A 22,066-nucleotide genomic window follows, 5' to 3' on the forward strand; every position below is an offset into this window, starting at 1 on the left:
ATGACGAACGAACAGGCTATCTTTTCTGATGCACGCAGCATGAGGGAAGCAAACACAGAAGTTAGGAGAGGTGATGTGTCTCTCTCCAACCCAACCAGTAAACAAAAACACCCTTAAACCTTGAAAATGATTAGGTCTATACAGGCTGGAAACTGGGAGAAACAGGTTGTCTTCCGTCTTTGGGTAGCTCTAGAATCTGATGGGCTACAGCTCTGAGAGGGAAGTGTTAATACAAGCATCATCAAAGTGCTTGGGGAAATTTTATTGTCTGCCAGATTTACAAATTGGAATCGATCTTCATTCAGCCAGTTTCGCCAAAGTTTCTGCGAAGTGAACACAGCAGAAGATGGGTGCCTTTCAGATCACCTGTGATTAAACTCACTGCATTTGTCTTCAAACAAAAGTGTTTTTTTTTTTCCTTCCTGCAACATATAATTTTAGTCAGCTAACACTAAATTAGACACCCACTCAGATTTATTATGATAAGAACATTCAGTAAGCTAATTTCAAGATGATGACTCCTCTAAATTCTTGTAATTTATTATTTAGTACTTTGGTTTTTAATCATTAAGTACGTGAAGACTTTGTAGGTCAAACCTGTATTAATGAAGACAGTAATCTATTTTTCAAACTCTTCTCCTCACCCACCTTTCAAATTGTAAACTAACAGAAACAGATTTAAACACACTTGTAAGAACAAAGGTAGTAATTGCGGGGTTAGGGGGTCAACATCCCCACTTTCCTAATCTTTCTAGGTAGACTGTCAATCATAGTCCTGACTTATTTATGATGAATCATACTGATTTTTCTAAAATAAAATAATGGAGGGTAAATTTGAGAAGCCATTACTTCACTAAGAAAATAAAACACATAACCCATTTTAAAATTGTGTTAAAAAAAAAAAAGTTGCTGTTCAAAAATCAGCAAATAGAGCTGGCACAGTGGCTCACGTCTGTAATCCCAGCACTTTGGGAGGCAGAGGAGGGCAGATCACCTGAGGTCGGGAGTTTGACACCAGCCTGGCCAAAGTGGTGAAACCCCATCTTTACTAAAAATACAAAAAGTTGCTGTGCGTGGTGGCATGTGCCTGTAATCCCAACTACTCGGGAGGCTGAGGCAGGAGAATCACTCGAACCGGGCAGGCGGAGGTTGCAGTCAGCTGAGATCGCGCCACTGCACTTCAGCCTGGGTGACAAAGCAAGACGATGTTAAAAAAAAAAAAAAGAAAAGAAAAAAAGAAACAAATCAGCAAATACAGATATCATTAGGGGTTAATCTCAACAGAGCAATTTTTATGTTCCGGGGATGTTACAATTTGAGAGATAAACAGACAGAAGTAAAATATTAACTGGCTACATATTTTAGAAAGCTATTGATGTTATCTAAAGGACAGTCTTCATCTCCTGAACTCACTGCCAAATTAAAATGTGTTTCATGACAATTTCTAACATTTGGTGCTAAAAGACTTAAAGGTTTCATTTTGCTGAACCACGGAATTCTATCTGATAAACTGCATGCAAATAATAAATAAAGTTACCTGCATAGTAATATCTTTTCATTTTCTCTAAAATAAAATGAAGTTTTATTATAATACGAGCTCATTATAAGCAACATGAGTAGTTAGAGCAGAAAGAACAATGTTCACAATTATTATTTTAATTGAGAAAAAACGTCAAGATGCGAAATGAAATAACTACTCAGTAAAGTCACCACTATGTAAAAACGATCGTGTAAATGCTGAGAGAAATATAGAAAGAAATATAGCAAAATGATAGTAGTGGTTATCTTCAGGTGGTGGTACAACAGACAATTTTATTTTTCATTTCCTCTGTTCATTTTTTAATCGAACATTCTGGAAATTCCTTCAGAAATAAAAAGGCATATGTTCGCATCCATGATACGAAAAGTATTTTAAATTACATCAATGTCTGAATCTTCATACAACAGACAGACAGTCAGCATCCATTTTACCTGAAGATCTATTGCTGAGAGGTTTGCTATTAAATTATTACACCAAGGACTGCTTATGGCATCTCTTAGTTCAGTGAAAACCTCCCTGGGACGTAGATACATGCTTACAAGCTGGGCTTCCTAACAGGAAGCCCACTATATTCCCACCAAGCAGGAGAGTGCATACTACATTACTTTAGAAGTATTTATCCGCCCCTCCTCTCCACCCAGGGAAATGCAAAGTACTGCAGGTTTTCAGATAAAATCCTTGATGAGAAGAGCATACAAAGATTCTGCCTCATGGTCAAGAAGATTCATGAAGAATGGAGAGCAGTGAGGGAGTTTTAGCACACTGGGTTATGGAATGTTTGCTGAAAGTGGATTTCTGGGTTTTGATGATCAGTCACTAAATAAATAATGATAACCACAATAATGAAAACAATACCAGCCTGGTCAACATGGCAAAACCCTGTCTCTACTAAAAATACAAAAATCAGTCGGGCGTGGTGGCGTGCGCCTGTAATCCCAGCAGGCTGAGGCAGGAGAATCGCTTGAACCCAGGAGATAGAGGTTGCAGTGAGCCGAGATCATGCCACTACACTCCGGTCTGGATGACAGAGCAAGACTGTCTCAGAAAAAACAAAAAAGAATAAAAAAAAAATTACACCTGCTATTTACTATGCGTTTGCTATGGCTATATACGGCAAAATATTAACATATTGTTATAACATATAGTATAACATATTGTTATGCAACAAACTAAACATCTTACAGATATTAAATTCCCACACTAACCCCATCAGGTATTCTCATTTCGCAGATAAGAAAACTGAGATACCACACCACTATTATCTGTATGACCCTGGGCAAGTCAACACTGGATGGGGGCAAGATATAAATTGCAGTTCATCTGACTGATCTCCAGTATATCATTTAAGGATGAGAAGAAAGAAGCCTGTCACTAAACTACTTTTTGAGAAAGTGCTACATGCAGAGGGAACAATGAATTTATTAGTGTATAAAAGTTTCTGTGCACAAATGTGTACATTTTTAACATCAAGAAAAAGGTGGAAACATTGAGGAACTCCAAGATTTTCTTCCATTTTAACAGTTATTAAGCTATTGGATTATTTATCCCACAGGCAGTGCAAATGGACTCTCTATTAGTATTGGTGGGTAACAAATTACTCCAAAATGAAGGATCTTAAAAATTAATAAATATTTACTCCCTCACATAGATTCTGTGGGTCAAGAATTCAGGAGCAGCTTAGCTAGCTGATTTGGCTTGGGTGTCTCCTAAGTCAAGATGGTCATTTCATCTGTGGTCATCCAAAAGCTTAAAGGGGACTGGAGGAACTGCTTCCAACATGGCTCACTCATGTTGGCTGGCAACCTGGTCTGCCTGTTGGAAGCCTGATTCCTTGCTATTTAGATCTCCCCATGGTGCTGCTTCAGTATCCTCACAACATGGCATCTAGCTTCTACCACAAGGAGTGATCCTAGAGAAGCACAGCAGAAGTCTCAACGTATTTTGTCACCTAGCTTCAGAGGTCATGCGCTATCATTTCCCCCTGTAAGTTACACAGGACAATCCTGTTCAGAGTAGAAAAGAAATATACTGCAATGTAAAATCCAGGAAGTGAGGGTCACTGGAGGCCATCTTGACCCCTGGCTATCACAGAATCTCATCTCCCTTTCTCTAGACAGTCCCATGCTGTTAAGTACTTAAGGATGAACTCTAACATTTCAACAACGAAATGACCTCAAAATGAATGAGATGAGAGAATGAAAAGTTGCCTTGAAGAAATACAAATGTGTCCCAGTTCAAGTCACTCTTGATTGTGGGGACAGCATTATACAAGGATCCCAAAAGTGCTGTGTTTCAAAGAGCTGAGGAATGAATGAACATTACAGGTACAGAAACCAAGAGGCTTTAACAATGATGCTGAAGATGGGCATGAAGGGTTTAAATGAAATTATTTCATAAAGGTAAGGATATATAAAAACTACAGTCTTTTAAAATGAATATATTACTTGTGAAAACACATTAACAAATGAAATCCTACAATAAAACTTTTGAACAGTTCATCTACAGCCCCTGAAGTTTATAAACTGGGCACAAAATTTAGGGGAGGTCCACTTCATTTGAAAATAAAAAATTGCTTTATATTTGGAGTCACCTTGTATTTTGAAATGTATTGACTCAACCAAGATTTGTTGAGCATCTCTATGTGTCTGACACTGTCCTAGCTTGGACAAAGTAGTGAATGAGACAGATAAAGTCCCTCACCTTCTAGTGGGAAAGATGGGCAATAAACAAATACAAATGTGCAATATAGCTTCACTGTGAAAGTATCACACTCATTATCTTCTGAGGCAACCAAACATTTGAGTCATATAGACAACGACCTTTGCTTTAATCATTTGCCAATTAAATAACTTATAATGTCACTTGGCTCAGTACCTGTACTTCTGTATATAAGTAAACTCTTTTTCTGTAGTTCTACCTATAAGAAAATTCTCATCTCCTCTTCCTATTCAGATTAACAAGAGCATTTCAAACTATGTGATAGTTATAGCTCCTGTTGAAAAGTATTGTTTATGACCCTGTGTTTACACATCAGTTTCTGTGAATTTGGTTATTGTGAGTCTGCACCTAACAGAAAGACCTACTCTTAGTGGGCTCACAAAATCTAATTTCTGAATGAGCAAGTTTGAGGGTGAAAGCCATATTGTTAATGAACTCATCAAGGTAAATATCACAGGCAAGCTTTGGAAATTAAGTCACCTGGCCTCACTGTCCACACCTACCCTCTTTCAAATAACTCACACGTAATACATTTAAAAATTTATCTCTAGGTGCTACAAAAGAAACACTACATGCAGAGAGACCCAGAATACTGAGAGAGGTGTTGGCACATTTGCAACTTCTATCCCGATTCCTTATTCATGACTGATCAATAATTGATCACAGAAATCTTCCATGTTGAGCCAATATGGCACCGAGTTCTACTCAATCACCAAAAATAGACACTAAGAACTCATCACTGTGAAAAGACTGGGGCTCAAAGACCAGGGGTATTGATATCTGTTTGTCCCAATAAGATTGGGTTCTTTTTGGAATTGAGCCCTGAGTCCACACACCCCTGGTTCACAGGCAGTGACTGACACAGAGACACACGTAGGTCCTGGATGAGGCTCGTCATTACATAAAACTTTAACAATGGTGAACGAGGATGGTGATGGTAAACATGAAGTAGGAGTGGAACTCCAAGGAATGGTAAACAATTGGGGACAGGGGACTAAACAGCGTTATATACAAAAGTTTCATTGCAACATTATTTTTAGCAGTAAAAAAACTATAAACAGTATAAATTCCCAGTTATTGAAGAGTGTATGAGCTATAAGAACTTTCTATCACTTGATAGCTTTTATCTCACTGATGTTTGACATTAATAATCACTATGTTACAACAGGGGAAGACAGTTGTACTACAATGTTAAGTGAAACACTCTGGATGTAGTATCAATGTATTATAAGTAATATTATGGAGGTGAAAAAACTCATTCATAGGGGAAAATCTGAATGGATTAACCAAATACTGACAGTGGCTGTTGTCTGGAGTGATGACACATTGGCTAGTTATTATTTTCTCTATTTTTTTGTTTTCTCTTTTGTATTTTACAGACACGCGTGCACACACACACACACACACACACACACACACACACAAACTGGTAGTGAAAACTTCCGTAGACTAAAAGCCAAATTCTCACTCTATTAACCGTTTTTTTTTTTTTTTTTTTTTTTTAGGAAGGAATGTTGCTCTTGTTGCCCAGGCTGGAGTGCAATGGCATGGTCTTGACTCACCACAACCTCCATTTCCCAGGTTCAAGCTATTCTCCTGCCTCAGCCTCCTGAGTAACTGGGATTACAAGCATGTGCCATCACACCCGGTTAATTTTGTATTTTTAGTAGAGAATTTCTGCATGTTGGTCAGGCTGGTCGCGAACTCCCGACCTCAGGTGATCCGCCCACCTTGGCCTCCCACAGTGCTGGGATTACAGGCATGAGGCACCACGCCCAGCCTATCCCTCTATTTCTTATGGGTCCTTTGACTCAAGTAGGAACAATACAAACCTCTCCCTTTGCTCACTGCATCAAGATTAGAAATCTAGACTAGGGAGGGAAACAAACAACAAAAGTATTGTGTTTTGTCCTTAAACACAGAAACCAAATCAAAGTTTGCCAAGGAAGGCCTATCTCAAAATGTGGCTGTGTGTGGCTTTTTTATTTTTATTTATTTATTTATTTTATTTTATTTTATTTTATTTATTTATTTTTTTTTGAGACGGAGTCTCGCTCTGTCACCCAGGCTGGAGTGCAGTGGCACTATCTCTGCTCACTGCAAGCTCCGTCTCCTAGGTTCACGCCATTCTCCTGCCTCAGCCTCCCAAGTAGCTGGGACTACAGGCGCCCCCCACCATGCTTCGCTAATTTTTTTTTTTTGTCTTTTTAGTAGAGACAGGGTTTCACCGTGTTAGCCAGGATGGTCTCGATCTCCTGACCTCGTGATCCGCCCGCCTCGGCCTCCCAAAGTGCTGCAATTACACGCGTGAGCCACGGCGCCCGGTCTGTGGTTGTGTTTTTTGACGACTTCGTGACTTCGCAATTCCTAGGAATGAGTGACTCTGTAGAAACATGCCCAAAGGTGAGTGCTCCCAGTGGTAACAGAGACTTACACCGACCGACTCTTGTATATTTGGGCAGAACAGTGGCCAAGCTGGGAGGGGTACACAGTTAATGTTGAATTGCTGTACAGACTGTCCTCCGTGGGACACCAAGTAGACCCTGGGAAGCTGTGGCAAGATTGTCAACTTTTCTGCAGTGACCATGCCCATGGCAGCATGGTGGCCACCCATCCTACTGCTGCTCATGGTAACTATGTCTTTGCGAGTCATTGCAGCAAATGGTTTTCAGCACCTTCACCTCTAAATAGAAATATGATCACAACCAGCAGAAAAAGAAGCGCACTAACTTATCTGCAAGGATAAAAACTGGGCTAAATAGATGTATCGGGTCATTAAGGAAATACAGAATCTCAGAGGAATTAAAAAAAAAAAAAAAAAAAGAGGTCTCTGTGTAACTCCCGTCTATTTTGGGAATCTCATGTATGCGATTGAGAACTGGTGGTTCAACCTCATCATTACCCTGTTGGTAGGAGGAGAGCAGACTGATCTAGGCTTTGCTTTCTGCTTCAGGGTCGGCCCTAGGCAAATCTGTTAATTAGGCTAAATTTGGCCACTTAGATACTCCTGCACTTCCTATTCTGCACCGTGTTTCCTCCCGACACCAGGCCAGGTTCCCCGTACCCTTAGGCAACACCAGATAAAGGACTTTCCATTTCCCAGCATTCACAGTGCTCACTCCACCTCATGCCCAGGCTCTCCTGAGCTCTCTCTTCCTTGGTGTGAGCTGATAAACACTCAGAGCCTTACATTTTAACAGTGGTTCTTTCTCGAGGTGCTGGTCTAGTCCAAAAGCCAAGTTCCAACAGGTAGCAAATACAGTGCATTTAGTTAGACTGTCTGTGAAGGTGTATGGGGGCGAACATGACTTGAAGATTTTCTCAACATTAACAACAACATCAACAATGAAAAGCAGCACTGATTGGGAACCCACGGTGTACAAAGTTACTCTTACTTGTTTTCCATATGTCAACTCTAATTCATTGGCATTTGCTGGATATTAAACCCCTGCAAAACCCAGTGAGTAAAAACAGTGACCATTTTTCTTGTATTTAGTTTCTGAGTCTGTGAATGGGTTGTGCTCTTTCTCTGGTGTGGGTTGTCTCGGCTGATATCTGCTGGGCTCTCTGGTGTGTCTGGGGTCAAGTGGTAGCTTGGCTAGTAACTAGATGACTCTAGAGGGACCTCACTCATATGCCAGGCACTGGCAGGCTATCAGCTGGGGCAACTACTCTCCGTGTATGTGGCCACCATCCTCCAGCAGGTCAGCTCAGGCTTGTTCATGCAGTGGTCACAGGGTTGTAAGCAACGACATAGAAAGTTCCAGTATCCGAACGCTTGTCATGCCTCTGCTGCTAAGATTCCACTGGGCAATGCCAGTCATATAGGATGGGTGTTGATGTGGCGAGGGAAATACTGTTTTCCTTTTTCTTCTTTTTTGTTTTTAAACAAGCTACCATTTTTACAATTTACCATACCTTCCCCAAATCCTAACCTTTAGCTGTTATTATTTCCATCTTACAGAAGAAGAAACTGAGAGTTAAATAACATCCCAAAGAAAGGTCAGAATAATGAACCCAGTTGTGGCTAGATGCAGTGGCTCAAGTCTATAATCCCAACACTTAGGGAAGCTGAGGCAGGAGAATCGCTTGAACCCAGGAGTTTGAGACTGAGCTGGGCAACATAACAAGACCCTGCTCCCCACAAAAAGAAAAAAAACAAAGAAACAAGTCTGAAAAAACCCACTTGTTGTGTTGGATTGCAATGAGGTACAAACACACATTAAAATGTACATATATATAATTTATAATAGATACTGATATGTTATAAATTTATGAATAAATAATGGAATGTGTCCAGAAAGAAATATAAATATATGAAAATTATAATATACGCAGAGATACAGGAATAAATGGAGATAGGTGTACGTGCATGGGTTAGAATAATATACATATTTCTAAACTCTGTTGAGAAGTTCTAGAAGCGATGACACCCCAGCAGTAATGAGCACAACTAGCACCTAGATCTTCGTTCTAAATATGATTCTACAATCAAACGAACCAAGGCTCCGTGGAGAATGAGTTAATTCCGAGACTGAGGTAGGGAAGTCCAAGATGACAGTGTAAAGCCTCTTACAGTGCGAAAAAAAAAGAAAGTGCTCAAAAAAGAATGGGGCGTGACAAAAGGGGGCAGAAACCTGCCTGAAAGACCTCCTATGGGCCAAAGCTGGAACAATTTGAGCAACAAAATATATCACAATACGGTTGTATTATGACCTACAGAATAAAATAAATATTCACGTATCCATACTGATATAAATGGAGAAGAAGAAACAGCCTTCCCTGTAGAAGAATTCCAACCAATAAATAGAAGGCATGAGAGAAAGACAATATCAATCATGAGAATACCACAGTATTAATCATTGCAGGCAAGATCCCCAGAGGGATACAAAAATCAATGGATGAAAATTTGAGAAGTAGTCCCAAAGTGCCTCCCCCAAGATATTTATTAATTACAAAAGGAAAAAATGATCCTTTACAGTGGAGAAATCTGGCAGATACCACTTTAACCAAGAGGTCAAGGCTAACATCACTAGTAATAAGATATTTTCGTATTATACATCCACTGACTTGATGGCCGAAGAATGCCATATCACTTAGGTATATTCCTCCCAAAAATGCACCACTTCATTCTAAGCAAGAAAACATATCAGACAAACTCAAATTACAGGCATTCTACAAAATAACTGACCAGAACTCTTCAAAAATTTCAAGGCCATTAAAAAAATAATTCATGAGAAACTGTCCCAGACCAGAGGGGACTGGAGAGGTATGACAATAAATGCCAGGTGGTACCTGGTTGTAAAAGATGGAAGAGGATACACCGTCAAATCCAAATAAAGCCTGTTAGTCAGTTATAGTCTGAGTTTAGTTAACAGCATCATAACAAGGTTAATTTCTCAGTGTTGAAAAATGTATCATGTTAGTATTAGAGGAAGCTGAGTGAAGAGTACATGGGAAATCTTTGCAGTATTCTTTATGGCTTTTCTGTAAGCCAACATTTATTTCAAAATTTTAAAATTGTAACAAACAAACAAACCTTTCCCAAGGTCCCACAGCTCCTGATGACTAAGTCTGAATTCAAATCCACTTGTGCCAGATTCCAAAGTCCATGCTTTCCGTCCTGTGCAGTGCCTCCTGCATCCACGCTACCATCTTAGAATTGGTTCAGACTGGAGTAGGCCACCCCTTCCAAATGAATTATTTTATGGGAAAAACTGGTGGCACAATTAGACATAAACCCATCTATCTTAAATGGGGAAAATGAGGCACAGGCTCATTAAAATGGACGTGGAGAATATTCACTCTCATATTCACTCTCAGCTCCATGTCTTAAGTGCCCAGATAAGCCAGCTTATAATGTCGTTTCTTGATTCCATTAAATTAGTACAGGACTACATATCTCAACCTTCAACCATTTTGTCACTTAAAATGAGTGTCTGGAAGGCCATCCTTCCGGAAATATTAGTTACCTTGTCCATTACTTACTTAATCATAGCTTAGAGTTATTTTTTGCCTTGTGGAGGCTGACTATAAATTATGGACTATTACACAGCAAAGCCACACTTGGTAAATTATATGGCATTGGAAAACCCTTCCTTTGGGGGGAAAATTACACATTTCTTTAAAAATATGTTTTATAAAATATTATGTTAAGCCTATAAAACAAAATCCATGAGCATAGTTTGTGGCCTTAAGGACATATTTGACAGTTGACTCCAGTTTCCAGGCTGCTGCTAAACAGGGTTTGGAATGGAAAACTTCTCATTTGAATTCATGTCAGAATGGCCGTGGTCTGTGAATTTCTACATGCAGACAGATAGGAGGAAAGGCTGCAAACCTTGTTGGTCTTCACCCACGATGCAGTAAATAAATTAGCCATGCAGTCTTAAGTTTCATCCTGAGCCATAATAGCAGACTAATAGGCAGTATTTTTTCACAATTATGAATGGATTCTTTTTTTTTTTTTAAGAGCAGTCCAAAGAAGTACTTTGGTATTTGACTTAAAAAAAAAAAAAAAAAAAAAAAAAAAAAGACAGCAAGACAAAAAAGTGCATGAATACAGGGCTATTAAATAGGAGGAGACAACGACCCTTTGGAATGAAGGTTTTCCATTTGTCTGTAGCTTTTCCAAGCGCTTCACTGGGCTGTGTCCGCATGGTTGGAGACAGCCTTTCAGGCTGGCCAAGGAAGTTAAGACTTCCTGCCTCAATAGGCCAGTCTTTGTTGTTCTGTCAGGGCCACAGATCCTGAGAGTCAGCCACCACTAGGTCTGGCCACTTTGGTGTATGGTCAGTCCTTGGTGAGCTAGAGCGAGGTCACTGGGTCAGCTTACACGGTGACACTGCTAGACTGTGCCCCAGCCAACTCTGGCCAGGGATAAATAAATATACAAGACTAAAGAAGGAGGACGGCAATGGGGTTTCCAGATGCATCTTGTAAGGCAGACAGTTGGCCAGCTTAAAAGTCTGCAAAATCTTTCTTTAAAAACGTATGTTTTAATTTGAGGATATTAATTGCACATAAATTATTTGACTGTATGATTTATAACCCCGCCAGAATTCTGCGGTCTTTCCCTCCATATGTGCTGTTGCCATTTTCCCTTTTGTACACCTATCATTTCCCATTGTTTATCTTCCCTGATTGATGTTCGGGCTCGAGATGTTTTCTATTATGAGATTCATAATTATCACTGGTAATAGAGAAGGCTTCCCTATTATCTTCAGTGAGACTGCCCAAATTATTCATCGTAACCCACTGGTACCACACGGCAGGAAAATAAGAATTTATTTCCCGTCCCAGGCATATGGTAGATAAGAGGATGTATTTATTTCTCTATGTTTCAAAAGGATTAAGCTTTGAAAAAATAAATATCACTTAGGCTGTCAGTAAGCAGAACTTTATGGTTCTGAGCTTAGAGGGCCTCTCTTGGGCTAAGAATAGCACATCTAAACTCTGGTTTCCAAAAGAGGGGAAGGTATGGAGGTGGCGAATCACTTACAGTTTTACTTGGCTAAATAAACAAACGCGACAGATTTCAACCACGGTATCGGTCTACAAGGCACCCAGCATCACCTTAGACCCCCCACGTTAAATAACGCACCAGCTTATTTATAAAAATGTTACCAAATTCCAGCAGTCTTTAACCCTTGGCTATTCTCAGAGCATGTTGAATACATCATCTGGGTTTTGCCTAATTACACATAATTAGGAAATGTAATTACGCTTTTTGGTGTTGCTCTGCCATTAGGAACCGAGTGGACAGCTGAAACGCTACCAAGGATGCAGCGCTTCAGAGAAAACAAATTAAAAATATGAGCCAACCTCTAAAAATAGGGATTGTGCTGAAGGTTAGTAAATCAAACTTATTCAAAAAAACATAATAAATTGCTTTTGGCTCTGGCTAAATATTTGATGCAACAGTTATGCTGGCTGTCTTTGTATTGGGGACTTACTTAATGATACATTATTTGCATCCATGCTGAGCCAGGGAGAGGGAATGAATTATTTTGCTCCTCGATGAGTGTGATTTGCTCACTTTCTCATATATTTATGCTTTTTTATTTTTACTTCCTCCTTTACACTGGATCCCTGCTCTAGCCAAGGAAGTGATTTCCAATCATACTGTGTCAAAGAATCAAAACATTTCATTCGTGGGTTTGTTGCATATGGAGGGTGCTAACGCCCAAAGCTTAGGCAAAGCTGACAGTTGTCTCATCCCCTGAGCTGGGCATTCGCATCTTAGCAGCATAGAAAGGGGCGATTGGCTTTGTAAGTCAACAAAACAGGCACCACAGTAATCAACATTTTACAGATCGGGTTGGACATGGCACTGACCTAGGTGGCTTTACCACCCCAAAAAGTAAGAATTTTGCAGATGGAGAAACAGAAAAATTGCATTCTTTAGAGGTACAAGCTCACGAAGGATCTGGAATTGGAAGCTTTCTATGTTCTAATCTTTGCTTTTGTGTTTATTGAATTTTCCTCTCCTGGGACAGTGCCTGACAGTAATAAAGTAACACACTCCATTAAATGCACTATTTATGGAAACATTTCTATGGTGCCAAAAAAAATTAACAAGAGAAGTGATTGCCAAAAGCAAAGACCCAAACATTACTGCAATGTTTGCAGCACTTAAAGTAAAATAGCCAGCCCTGTTAACAAACATCCTCTCCACCTGCCAGTCTTGTGATTTCTTTACATATTTCTTACTTTTTTCTAGAGAGTGTATTTTAACCCTATATTCATCCCCCCTTGTATTCTATTTTTATTTGAGACAGGGTCTCACTCTGTCACCCCCGGCTGGTGTGCAGTGGCGTGATCTTAGCTGACTGCAACCTCCGCCTCCTGGGCTCAAGCGATTCTACCACCTCAGCCTCCTGAGTAGCTGCGGCTACAGGCGTGAGTTGAGTTTTTTACTTTTTGTAGAAATGGGGTCTCACTATGTTTCCCTGGATGGTCTCAAACTCCTGAACTCCAGCAATCCATCCGCCTTGGCCTCCCAAAGTGCTGGAATTACAGGCATGAGCCAGCATGCCCAACTCCTCTTGTATTCTATGTACACTCTTTCCAATCATCTTAGATCCTTTCCCACTCATTTCCAACTTTTTGTTTTTTCTTTTTTGAGACAGGTGTCACTTTGTCACCCAGATGGAAGTAAAGTAGCGTGATCCTAGCTCACCATAGCCACACACATCCAGGCTCAAGCAATTCTTCCATCTCGGCCTTCCGAGTAGCTCAGACTACTGGTATGTAACCACCAAGCCCAGCTAATTTAATTTTTTTTTTTTTTCAGAGATGGGGTCTGGCTATGTTGCCCAGACTGGTCTCAAATTCTTGGCCTCAAGCGATCCTCCTGCCTCAGCCTCTAAAAGAGCTGGGATTACAGGAGCGAGCCACTGCACCCAACCCATTTTGAACTTTGGCTTCCTCCTCTTCAAGTGTTCCATTGCTGAATCAGTTAAAAATGAACTCCTCCTGGATTACTTTAAGAGATACATTGCTGATCTCTCTAACCTCAGTTCAAAACACACTTCCACAAAGGCACCCAGGCAGCTCAGATCCTCCTGGTCACCTTGAAGGGGAGATGCCAATTACCATTCACCTTTATAGTGTGTCTCTTTTATCCCTTCCCTTCCAGAGAATAGCTGGGTGTCCCATACGTCTGCCAGCTCTGCCCAGTGCATTAATCACATCAGGACACTCAAGCCCAACAATCAAGACCCTTGTTTCAAAAGAAATATTTTATAACCCCTTACCAAGGTCCTGAAATAAAATTCATGAATAACATAAATCTACTCACACACATAATTAGCAAATGTAATAAGTCATAATTATAATTTTTTTTTAAGAAAACATAATTGACAATAAAATAGTACGCATTTTCAAAGGTAACTACTCGGACAGGAGTATATCAGAAGCCTATAATGAAATAGTCAAATGTTTGCACCTAGTTATAGGTTTCGATTCAAGAAAAATAAGACAAAAAGTTCGCCAGAATTTTGTTAATGTATCCTCATAATACTTAACATTTTGAAAGCAGCATTACATATATTTTAATACAGACATCATATTGGTAAACCAACTCTGAAAATTACAAAGTGAAAACTACAACAATCATCCTGACTAGTAGCATTTGCCACTTTCCATGATGTAAATATTCCCACCATGGTCAGTTTCAACCTACCAACATGATATCACTGAATGTAGATTTTGGAAGAAATAGGCAAAATCTGCTCTCATGAGCTGCTCGCTGAGGGCAGCTCTAGCACACAATTATTTAATCACCATGAATAAAAACAGCTACATATGTAGACAGCTCACATGTTATGGTGACTCAAATATTATGAGCAGCGTTGCATGATGTTTCAAGATAGTATTGAGACCTTGGTAAAGATTGGAACAAAACACCACACAATCTTCCCTTGATTTAGAAGGCCCCTGCATTTCTGGAAGACTCAGTGCACATTGTGTATCTGTGTAAGCACAGTGAATTCTGGGGTCAGATCACTGGAAACAAGTTTTTTATCGAAATAAATGTCCGGGGGCACACGTGTATGTTACTGGGACGAAGGCAGTTCTTTGTTATATTAGACTGCCTATGGCATCACAGGATGGACCCGTGGACCCCACCTGCTAAGTGCCAAAGGCCACCAAAATGCCTTTCCAAATTTCCAAAATGCCTCCTCCAATGGCCGTAGTCCTACTGTTGAGAACTACATCTACATGTTTGCTACTCGAAGAGTGTTACCCGGACCAACAAGGCAGGCATCCCCTGGGGGATCACCAATTTATAAGAAACACAGACTATCTGAAGATATCTATATATATATATATATATATATATATATATATACCTACTATGTACCCACAATGTTTTTGAAAAAAACCACATATATATATATACATATATATACATATATATATGTACATATACACCCACTAGGTACCCACAAAAATTAAATAAGAAAAGGAAACAAAGAATCTCAGGCCTCACCTAGACCTACTGAATGAGGATCCAAATTTAACAAGATCCCTGGGTGATTTGTGAGCACATCACAGTTGGAGCAACTACTAGAGTAGATAGCGAATTTTAAGACTTACAAATTGTGTAAGAATACTGCTTAATGCTGACATAAACAATGCAAAATAAACCACTGGCTCTGTAGACACTATGAAATAAGCCTCCCTTAGTGGCGGGATCATGCCATACCATCACTCCTCTTCATTATAACTGTGCTGCAGAGGCATGAGGACTTTTGCATGGACTGTGGGCCTAATGAATTTGTCAACCACAGACGAACGGTGTCCTTACCATGCCTCATGCCTCCTCTCCCTGAATTCACACAAGAATCGCTCTTCAAAACTAGAACAAGACGTGAAAGAAATCAAGGCACAGAGAGGTTCAGGATTTTGTTCAGTGCCACAGAGTCAAGAACGTGCACAGTTAGGATTAGCGATGGTAATTATTTTATATTAAAAAATTATTCCACAAGTACACACTGAGGGTCCACTGGGAGGCAATGTCCACAAAGGGTTTCTCCCATCCCACAATGAAAACTTATTTTGCATACAACTTTGTTTGTGCAAAGCATGTTCTCATGTGCTAACTCATTTGATCTTTCAAACAGCCAGTAATTTGTTAACTCTACTCAAAGACGAAGAAACTGTGGCTCAGAAAAGGGAATGGAAGATCAGAAAAATGAAGCAACTTGCTCAAGTCACTAGCTAATAATACATGGTCAACTAGAAAACGTAGGATTTGTGCGCTTACCTGCCTGAAGGCTTCGCTAGTGCCTGGGGTTGGGAGGTCACTGGAAACAAAAGCACTTGGAGAAATATCTCTAGAGGATGATGAGACAGTTTTGGGAGCTGGGTTCTCCAAGCCTTCTCCTAACCCATTCCTCAGTCCCAATTTATCATCACCAACCAAGTATATCACTTGGTAGGAACATCACCAGGGATGTATTTTCCAAATCAGATATGCCCTCCAGCCTAACCTTATTCTACCCCCTCCCCACCCTCCATAACAGTGAGAACCTGGAGAAATTAAAATGAGAAAATAAATATGTGCTGACAGTCTGGGATACAGTTCAATTCGCAGACATAAGTAATATTTATTGCAAAGTATTGACACCTATTAGCATGAGGAAGGGAGAAAAAAAAAAAGGTCACAGCCCTGTACATAAAATGCATCCTTTCTGAATCCATAGTAATCCACATGGGTTCCTAGAAAGGGGATCTTTTTGCTGTCTTTTGTCAAAATCAATGCCAAACCAACAAGTTTCAGCACAGCCTTTGGACCTCTCTGAAGACATGCAAAGGTTGGATATTACCAAGCCAAGGGAGAGTTAGATGTAATTACATTTTAAAACCTCTCCATTTTATATCTAGGAACAGAAGAGAGAGACTGGAAGGGAGGAAGACAAAATATATCAAAATAGAAGTGGTGACTCTCTCTGGGTGGTGGGCTCGTGGGTGATTTGAATTTACTTGTTGATTTTTCCGCCCAAATGTTGAGCAGTTATTTGATTTTAATGAAAGTTTTTATTTTTGAGATAAGTGTAGATTCGCATGCAGTTTTAAGAAATAATACAACAATCTCATGCACCCTTGATCCAGTTTCCCCCAAAGGTGGTATCTCACAAAACTCTAGTATGATTTCACAACCAGGAAATTGACATTGAGACAGTCAAGATGCAGAATATTTCCATCTATACCAGGATCCTCCAGTTGCTGTTTTACATCCACTCTGGCTCCCACTCACCTCCCACTCCTCTCCAGTCCCTGGCAATCACTCATCTGTTTTCTTTTCTTTTCTTTTGAGATGGAGTACCACTCTGTTGCCCAGGCTGGAGTACGCGGGTGCGATCTGGGCTCACTGCAACTTCTGCCTCCTGAGTTCAAGCAATTCTCCTGTTTCAGCTTCCCGAGTTGCCGGGATTACAGGTGTGCGCTACCACGCCCGGCTAACTTTTTGTATTTTTAGTAGAGACAGGGTTTCACTGCATTGGTCAGGATGGTCTCAAACTCCAGACCTCAGGTGACCCATCTGCCTTGGCCTCCCAAAGTGCTGGGATTACAGGAGTGAGCCACCGTGCCCAGCCATCTGTTTTCTATTTTTATAATTTTCTAATTTCAACAACGTTATGTAAATGGAATCTTACCAGTGTAATCTTTTGGGATTGGATGTTTCACTCTTTTATAATTCTTTTGCAGCCAAACAAAATATTCTTATTGTATATATGTGTAACTCTCAACATTTTAAGATGCAATCGTGTCATTAGTTCTCTAAGAATCAACATGTAGGAGCACCTAACGTCTCTCTGAAGTCAGCTCTTTGACCCTCCAGGGTGTGGGGTACTGTTCCTGGTTCACTGTCACTCTGCAACGCCAGGGTCCAACTACTCTTTTTTTGATGCTCGCTTTGCTTCCTGGGAACGATCAAGGCACAGCCCTCCATGTACCTTGCTTTGCATCCCTCTGCTTCACCACCATCCACCACAACCTGAAAAGCTACCTTCCAATGTGCATGCAGCCTGACAGAATGGAAGGAGGAGTCTCTCAAGCTACCAACCTTCCCCACAACCCCAGAGACAAAGCAGAAGGCACACGGCCAAGATGCGTTCCTGGCCTCCAACTGTGCCAGTCTTTCTCAAAATGAGAACAGCCTTGGGAGGTGAAAAGACCTTTGGAGAAACCTTTGGAACAACACACAGTAAATTTACTCATTCAAGCTTTCTGTGCCCTTGAGCAGGTAGGTCCCTGGGACTCCGTTTTCTCACCTGTAAAACGAGGACAATAACACTTACCTTTATATTTATTGATATTTCTACACAGGATGACTATGAAAATTAAGTAAAATAATAAATATAAGACTCCTAACACCATGCCCAAATCTAGGAAGTACAGATACATGGTGGCTATTGTTATCACAAATTACCAAGTCAAAGTAATACATAGAAATTCATCTTGGATTTCTAATCACTCAATCTTTGTCAGCCCCTCTTTCTTGGTATATCATACAAAATATTTGGTTCACCAATAAATAGTTTCTAAAACTATTTATGGAACCATGCAGATGCCTCACTAAGAGGTGTGTATTAAATCTTCGATCTTGCACTGCTAGAAAATAAAAATTAAAATTAAAAAAAAAGCATCTCACTCCTGAGGAGTGTTCAGGCTTTGAGCGATGTCAAAGACCTTTGAACAAGCCTTCTAAGTGACATCCATATTTGTCCATTTTTGACTTAAATTGCTTTCGGTTCAACCACTGCCATGAATTGCCTTGATGCAATATCATACAGAATGACACAAAACACAGAGGAAGAGGCAAGTTGCCGGGCGAGGGTTAGGGAATAAAGGAGTCATTGCCTCGCTCACTTCTCTAAGTGTTGGAAGAAATGAAAATGAAACTCGCGTTGAAACGTAATCTCTATGAACCGTGATAAGAGCAAGTGACATTTTTACATAGCTCAAGTCTTCTGGTTCAGCCTAGCAGTTATAATAAAAGCCATTTACATGCAGCTAACCATTTTTTTTTTAAGTTTCCACCTGCTCTTTTTCTTTTTCTTCTTTTTCTCCTTCTTCTTCTCCCCCCTCCCTAAGCAGCAAAGTGCCATCTGCAATTCTGGAACTTCTCGTTAATATCATCTGGGCTCTGGTTTCCATTGTGTGGGATGAAGAAGCGGCTTCTGTGTTCTAGAGAACAACCTCCACTCTCCCTGTTTCTCTCTTCTGCTGCACTTGACCTTCCATCTCTCATCTTTAGCTGCCAACCTCAGACTCTGAAAAAAAAAAAAGTTCTTCACAAAAGCCCATCTACTGCTTGGCCCCCTATGCTAAGAAATTCTGTTTCATCTCAGTCCTGCGATTAGGAATCCAAACCACAGGGGCTTTTGGTGTACAGAATAATTAAGGAGATCAGAAATTAGGTCAGAAATCCTGGGGTCCAGCCTCATCTCTGCCACTTACCAGCTGCCTGATATTAAGTGAGCTGCTACAGTATCTCTGCATGTCATTTTCTACACCCAGCAAATGACCTAATGCCAGCCACCTCAAGGATGCTAGCAAGAATTAAATGAGGTACTGCATTGGCAAGCCCTGGTGCAGTGCAGGAACTGAGGGATGCTCATTCTCTTTCCTCCCAAACAACACAGATGACTTATTGAACATGGCAAGGGGCAGAAGTGTCTGAAAATACCAACGTGAGATCCTACTAGAACAGTGGATGCTGCCCTTCAGGTCGGTCCACAGTAGTATGTCTTTGCAGGAATAAGTTTCAGGAGAGCTCAACCCCAGGGAAACCACTGTCGAAATCACAAAAAGGGTCTCCTATCTCTGCCGGGGCCACTGGCTTTGCAAATGGAGCACGAGGTTTTAGCTCCTCGTGTGGCCCTGTCAGTTGTCCATCCCTAGGCCACAGTGGTACAACTTTCCAAGGAGCCCTCCCTGGATCCCACATCAGTGTGCTATTAGTCTATGCAAAGTAAAAGTAAATGTAAGTGTTAAAAAAAAATGCATGTTAACCACTGTTGTTATACCCTTACAAAGAAGAGGCCAGGCGGTATATATAGATCTCTCCATTTTCATGCGTGGATACAAGGTCACTTACTCAACAAATCAATAGAACAATCTGAATACACAATTTTCATGTCACTATGTATTTTGGAATTGAAATACATTGAAGGGAACAAGAATAACGAGGCTTTGAAGAAGTGGCAGCTTAGGTAGTAATATAATTTTATATTTCCTTGTTGTTAGTCTCAAATACATCTGAGGATACAACTCAGAGCTTTGCTTACGTAAAAAGTCAGAAGCAAAAAAATAAATATGTTGAGTTCAGATTTGAATTTTTCCTCTTTTCCTATCAAAAGAAGTTGAAGACATTTTTCTAGATGTCTGCTAGCAATATTTTGGCAACACATTTTCTGTTGTTGTTTTTGTTTCTCCCTCGAGCCTAGTTTGCTCAATTTCTTCAAGAGATGAGATTAGCACAGGGTGAGTTTCAGAAGTGCTGTGTGTTCTTAGGCAAGTCACATCGCATCTCTGTTTTCTACTCTATAAAACGCATTCATAATAACTGATCTAGCCAATAGGACTGCTATAAGGTCTGATATCAATATGTGTGTGAACAACCGTGTGAACATTCTTAAGTGCTGACTGTGTGATTTCACGGGGTATTCGGTATAACTCCACCTTCTCTTTCTTCAACACACAACTGCTCTACTGACATGCTCATGGGTACTTGTAACATTGAAGGAATATTTCTTTTTTAAAGTCATTTTTATTGCTGGCCCCTTTAAGAGGATTTGGCCATTATCAATGTGTGGATTTTAAGCCTCTACTTACTACTAGAATATTCTGCACAACGCTTTGAATGTTGTAGCTAAAGGGATAAAAGCTGCAGACTAAAATATTAAATAATCTCGGTAGGTGAATAAATTTTAATAGAATGCTGGCACTTGTTTTCTAGGTAGTAAGAAGGCCACTAGAATAATGACAGCTAATGTTGGATAATGACAAAAGCAAGGCTTTCGGAGCAAGATACACTGGATTCAAGCCCATATATTACCTTAAGATCCTTGGGCTTCAGTTTTGGAGCTTCCTCCTCCACCTCTGTAAAATGGGCACATTAACGCCCTCCAAACCCCCTTAAAAATTTGAGTGGAAACTGAACAAAACAAAAACAAGACTGGAAATAAAGTCTGTAGAACACTCAGCACAGTGTCTGGTTCCTGATAGCCCTTCAATAATTATGAACTGCTAATATGATTGCTCAGACTAAGGTGGTATGCATGATTATTACAAATAGTCATTATCATAATAATGTTATTATGAACAATCATTAAAAACTAAAGCTTCATATTTATACATTGCATAATTTTTTTGGTTCTGGGTAAACTAATGTAATGATTTGACATATGCAACATTCTGAAGTTAGCCTTCCTCTTTGTCTGTATCCCCTTTGTACCTGTATCTATAAATTATCTCTGCAACATACAAAATCTTTATTCTGTTGAGACGTCAGTGGAATGTTCAAGAAAGATCAAGAATTCCTGGAACCCTGTCTCCATCTGCAATAAACTACACTGTACTTTCTGATCATCGGCAACGGGGATTTTACATTGCGGACCCTCGTCCTTGCTGCCAGCCTTCAGACCTTGTTTACAGACCCCCTGAGGATACACTTTTCTCATTTACTATGTTTCTTTGGATGGCAACCTACACACCTCTCAATAAATTTTGGTTTACCTAGGAGCTGACGGGCACAGAAACCTAGATTCAATTTGTGCCGATTTATGAGACACATGCGCGACAATCCTGGAAACTTTCCTGTAGCTCACTTTATAAATTAACCCCTTATTTAAATATTCTGCAGACTTAGCACAGGGCAGCGTTCAATGGGGACGTGGTCCCAGATCAGCCTTCTGGGCCTCTCCGTGTTTGCTCCCAGAACACACGGACCCTGTTCAGCAGAAACAAAGCAAATTTACAAGAATTTATGAGAAGAAGGGAATGATCCTATCCCGTTGTTATTCAGGCCACAGCATCGCTGGTCTTAACAGGCTCCATACTGCTCAGTTCCAGATGTTCGACAGCTGGACTTGGGATGCATGTGTGAGCAGTGTTCTGATTTGACTGATGGCTTCACTCATTCACTCATTCACTCATTCAGCTGAAATGTTCCAAATGCTTAATAAATATAAGACAATGAGGCTGAAGCCAAAGGGATACAACACAGAATGAGACACAATCCTTGGCCTCAAAGAACTTACATTCCACTGCGAGACAAAGTGCCTGGATGGT

General features: G+C 40.2%; 1 protein-coding gene across 2 annotated transcripts in view; it reads right to left on the minus strand.

The window, feature by feature from the left end:
- WWOX (WW domain containing oxidoreductase) overlaps window positions 1-22,066 on the minus strand; it is an 804,193-nt gene that overhangs the window by 27,069 nt on the left and 755,058 nt on the right. Inside the window, exon 9 of one of the 2 annotated variants that reach the window (XM_032156363.2) lies at window positions 15,148-19,044. The exons of the other annotated variant lie outside the window; for it this stretch is intronic. Coding sequence (XP_032012254.1) covers window positions 18,907-19,044 — 138 coding nt within the window. The 3' untranslated portion in view covers window positions 15,148-18,906. Of the gene's footprint in view, window positions 1-15,147; window positions 19,045-22,066 lie in introns of those variants that run through there. 2 annotated transcript variants of the gene reach the window in all.

This window comes from Hylobates moloch, unplaced genomic scaffold (assembly GCF_009828535.3).
Source record: "Hylobates moloch isolate HMO894 unplaced genomic scaffold, HMol_V3 SCAFFOLD_6, whole genome shotgun sequence".
Taxonomy (NCBI): Eukaryota; Metazoa; Chordata; class Mammalia; order Primates; family Hylobatidae; genus Hylobates; species Hylobates moloch.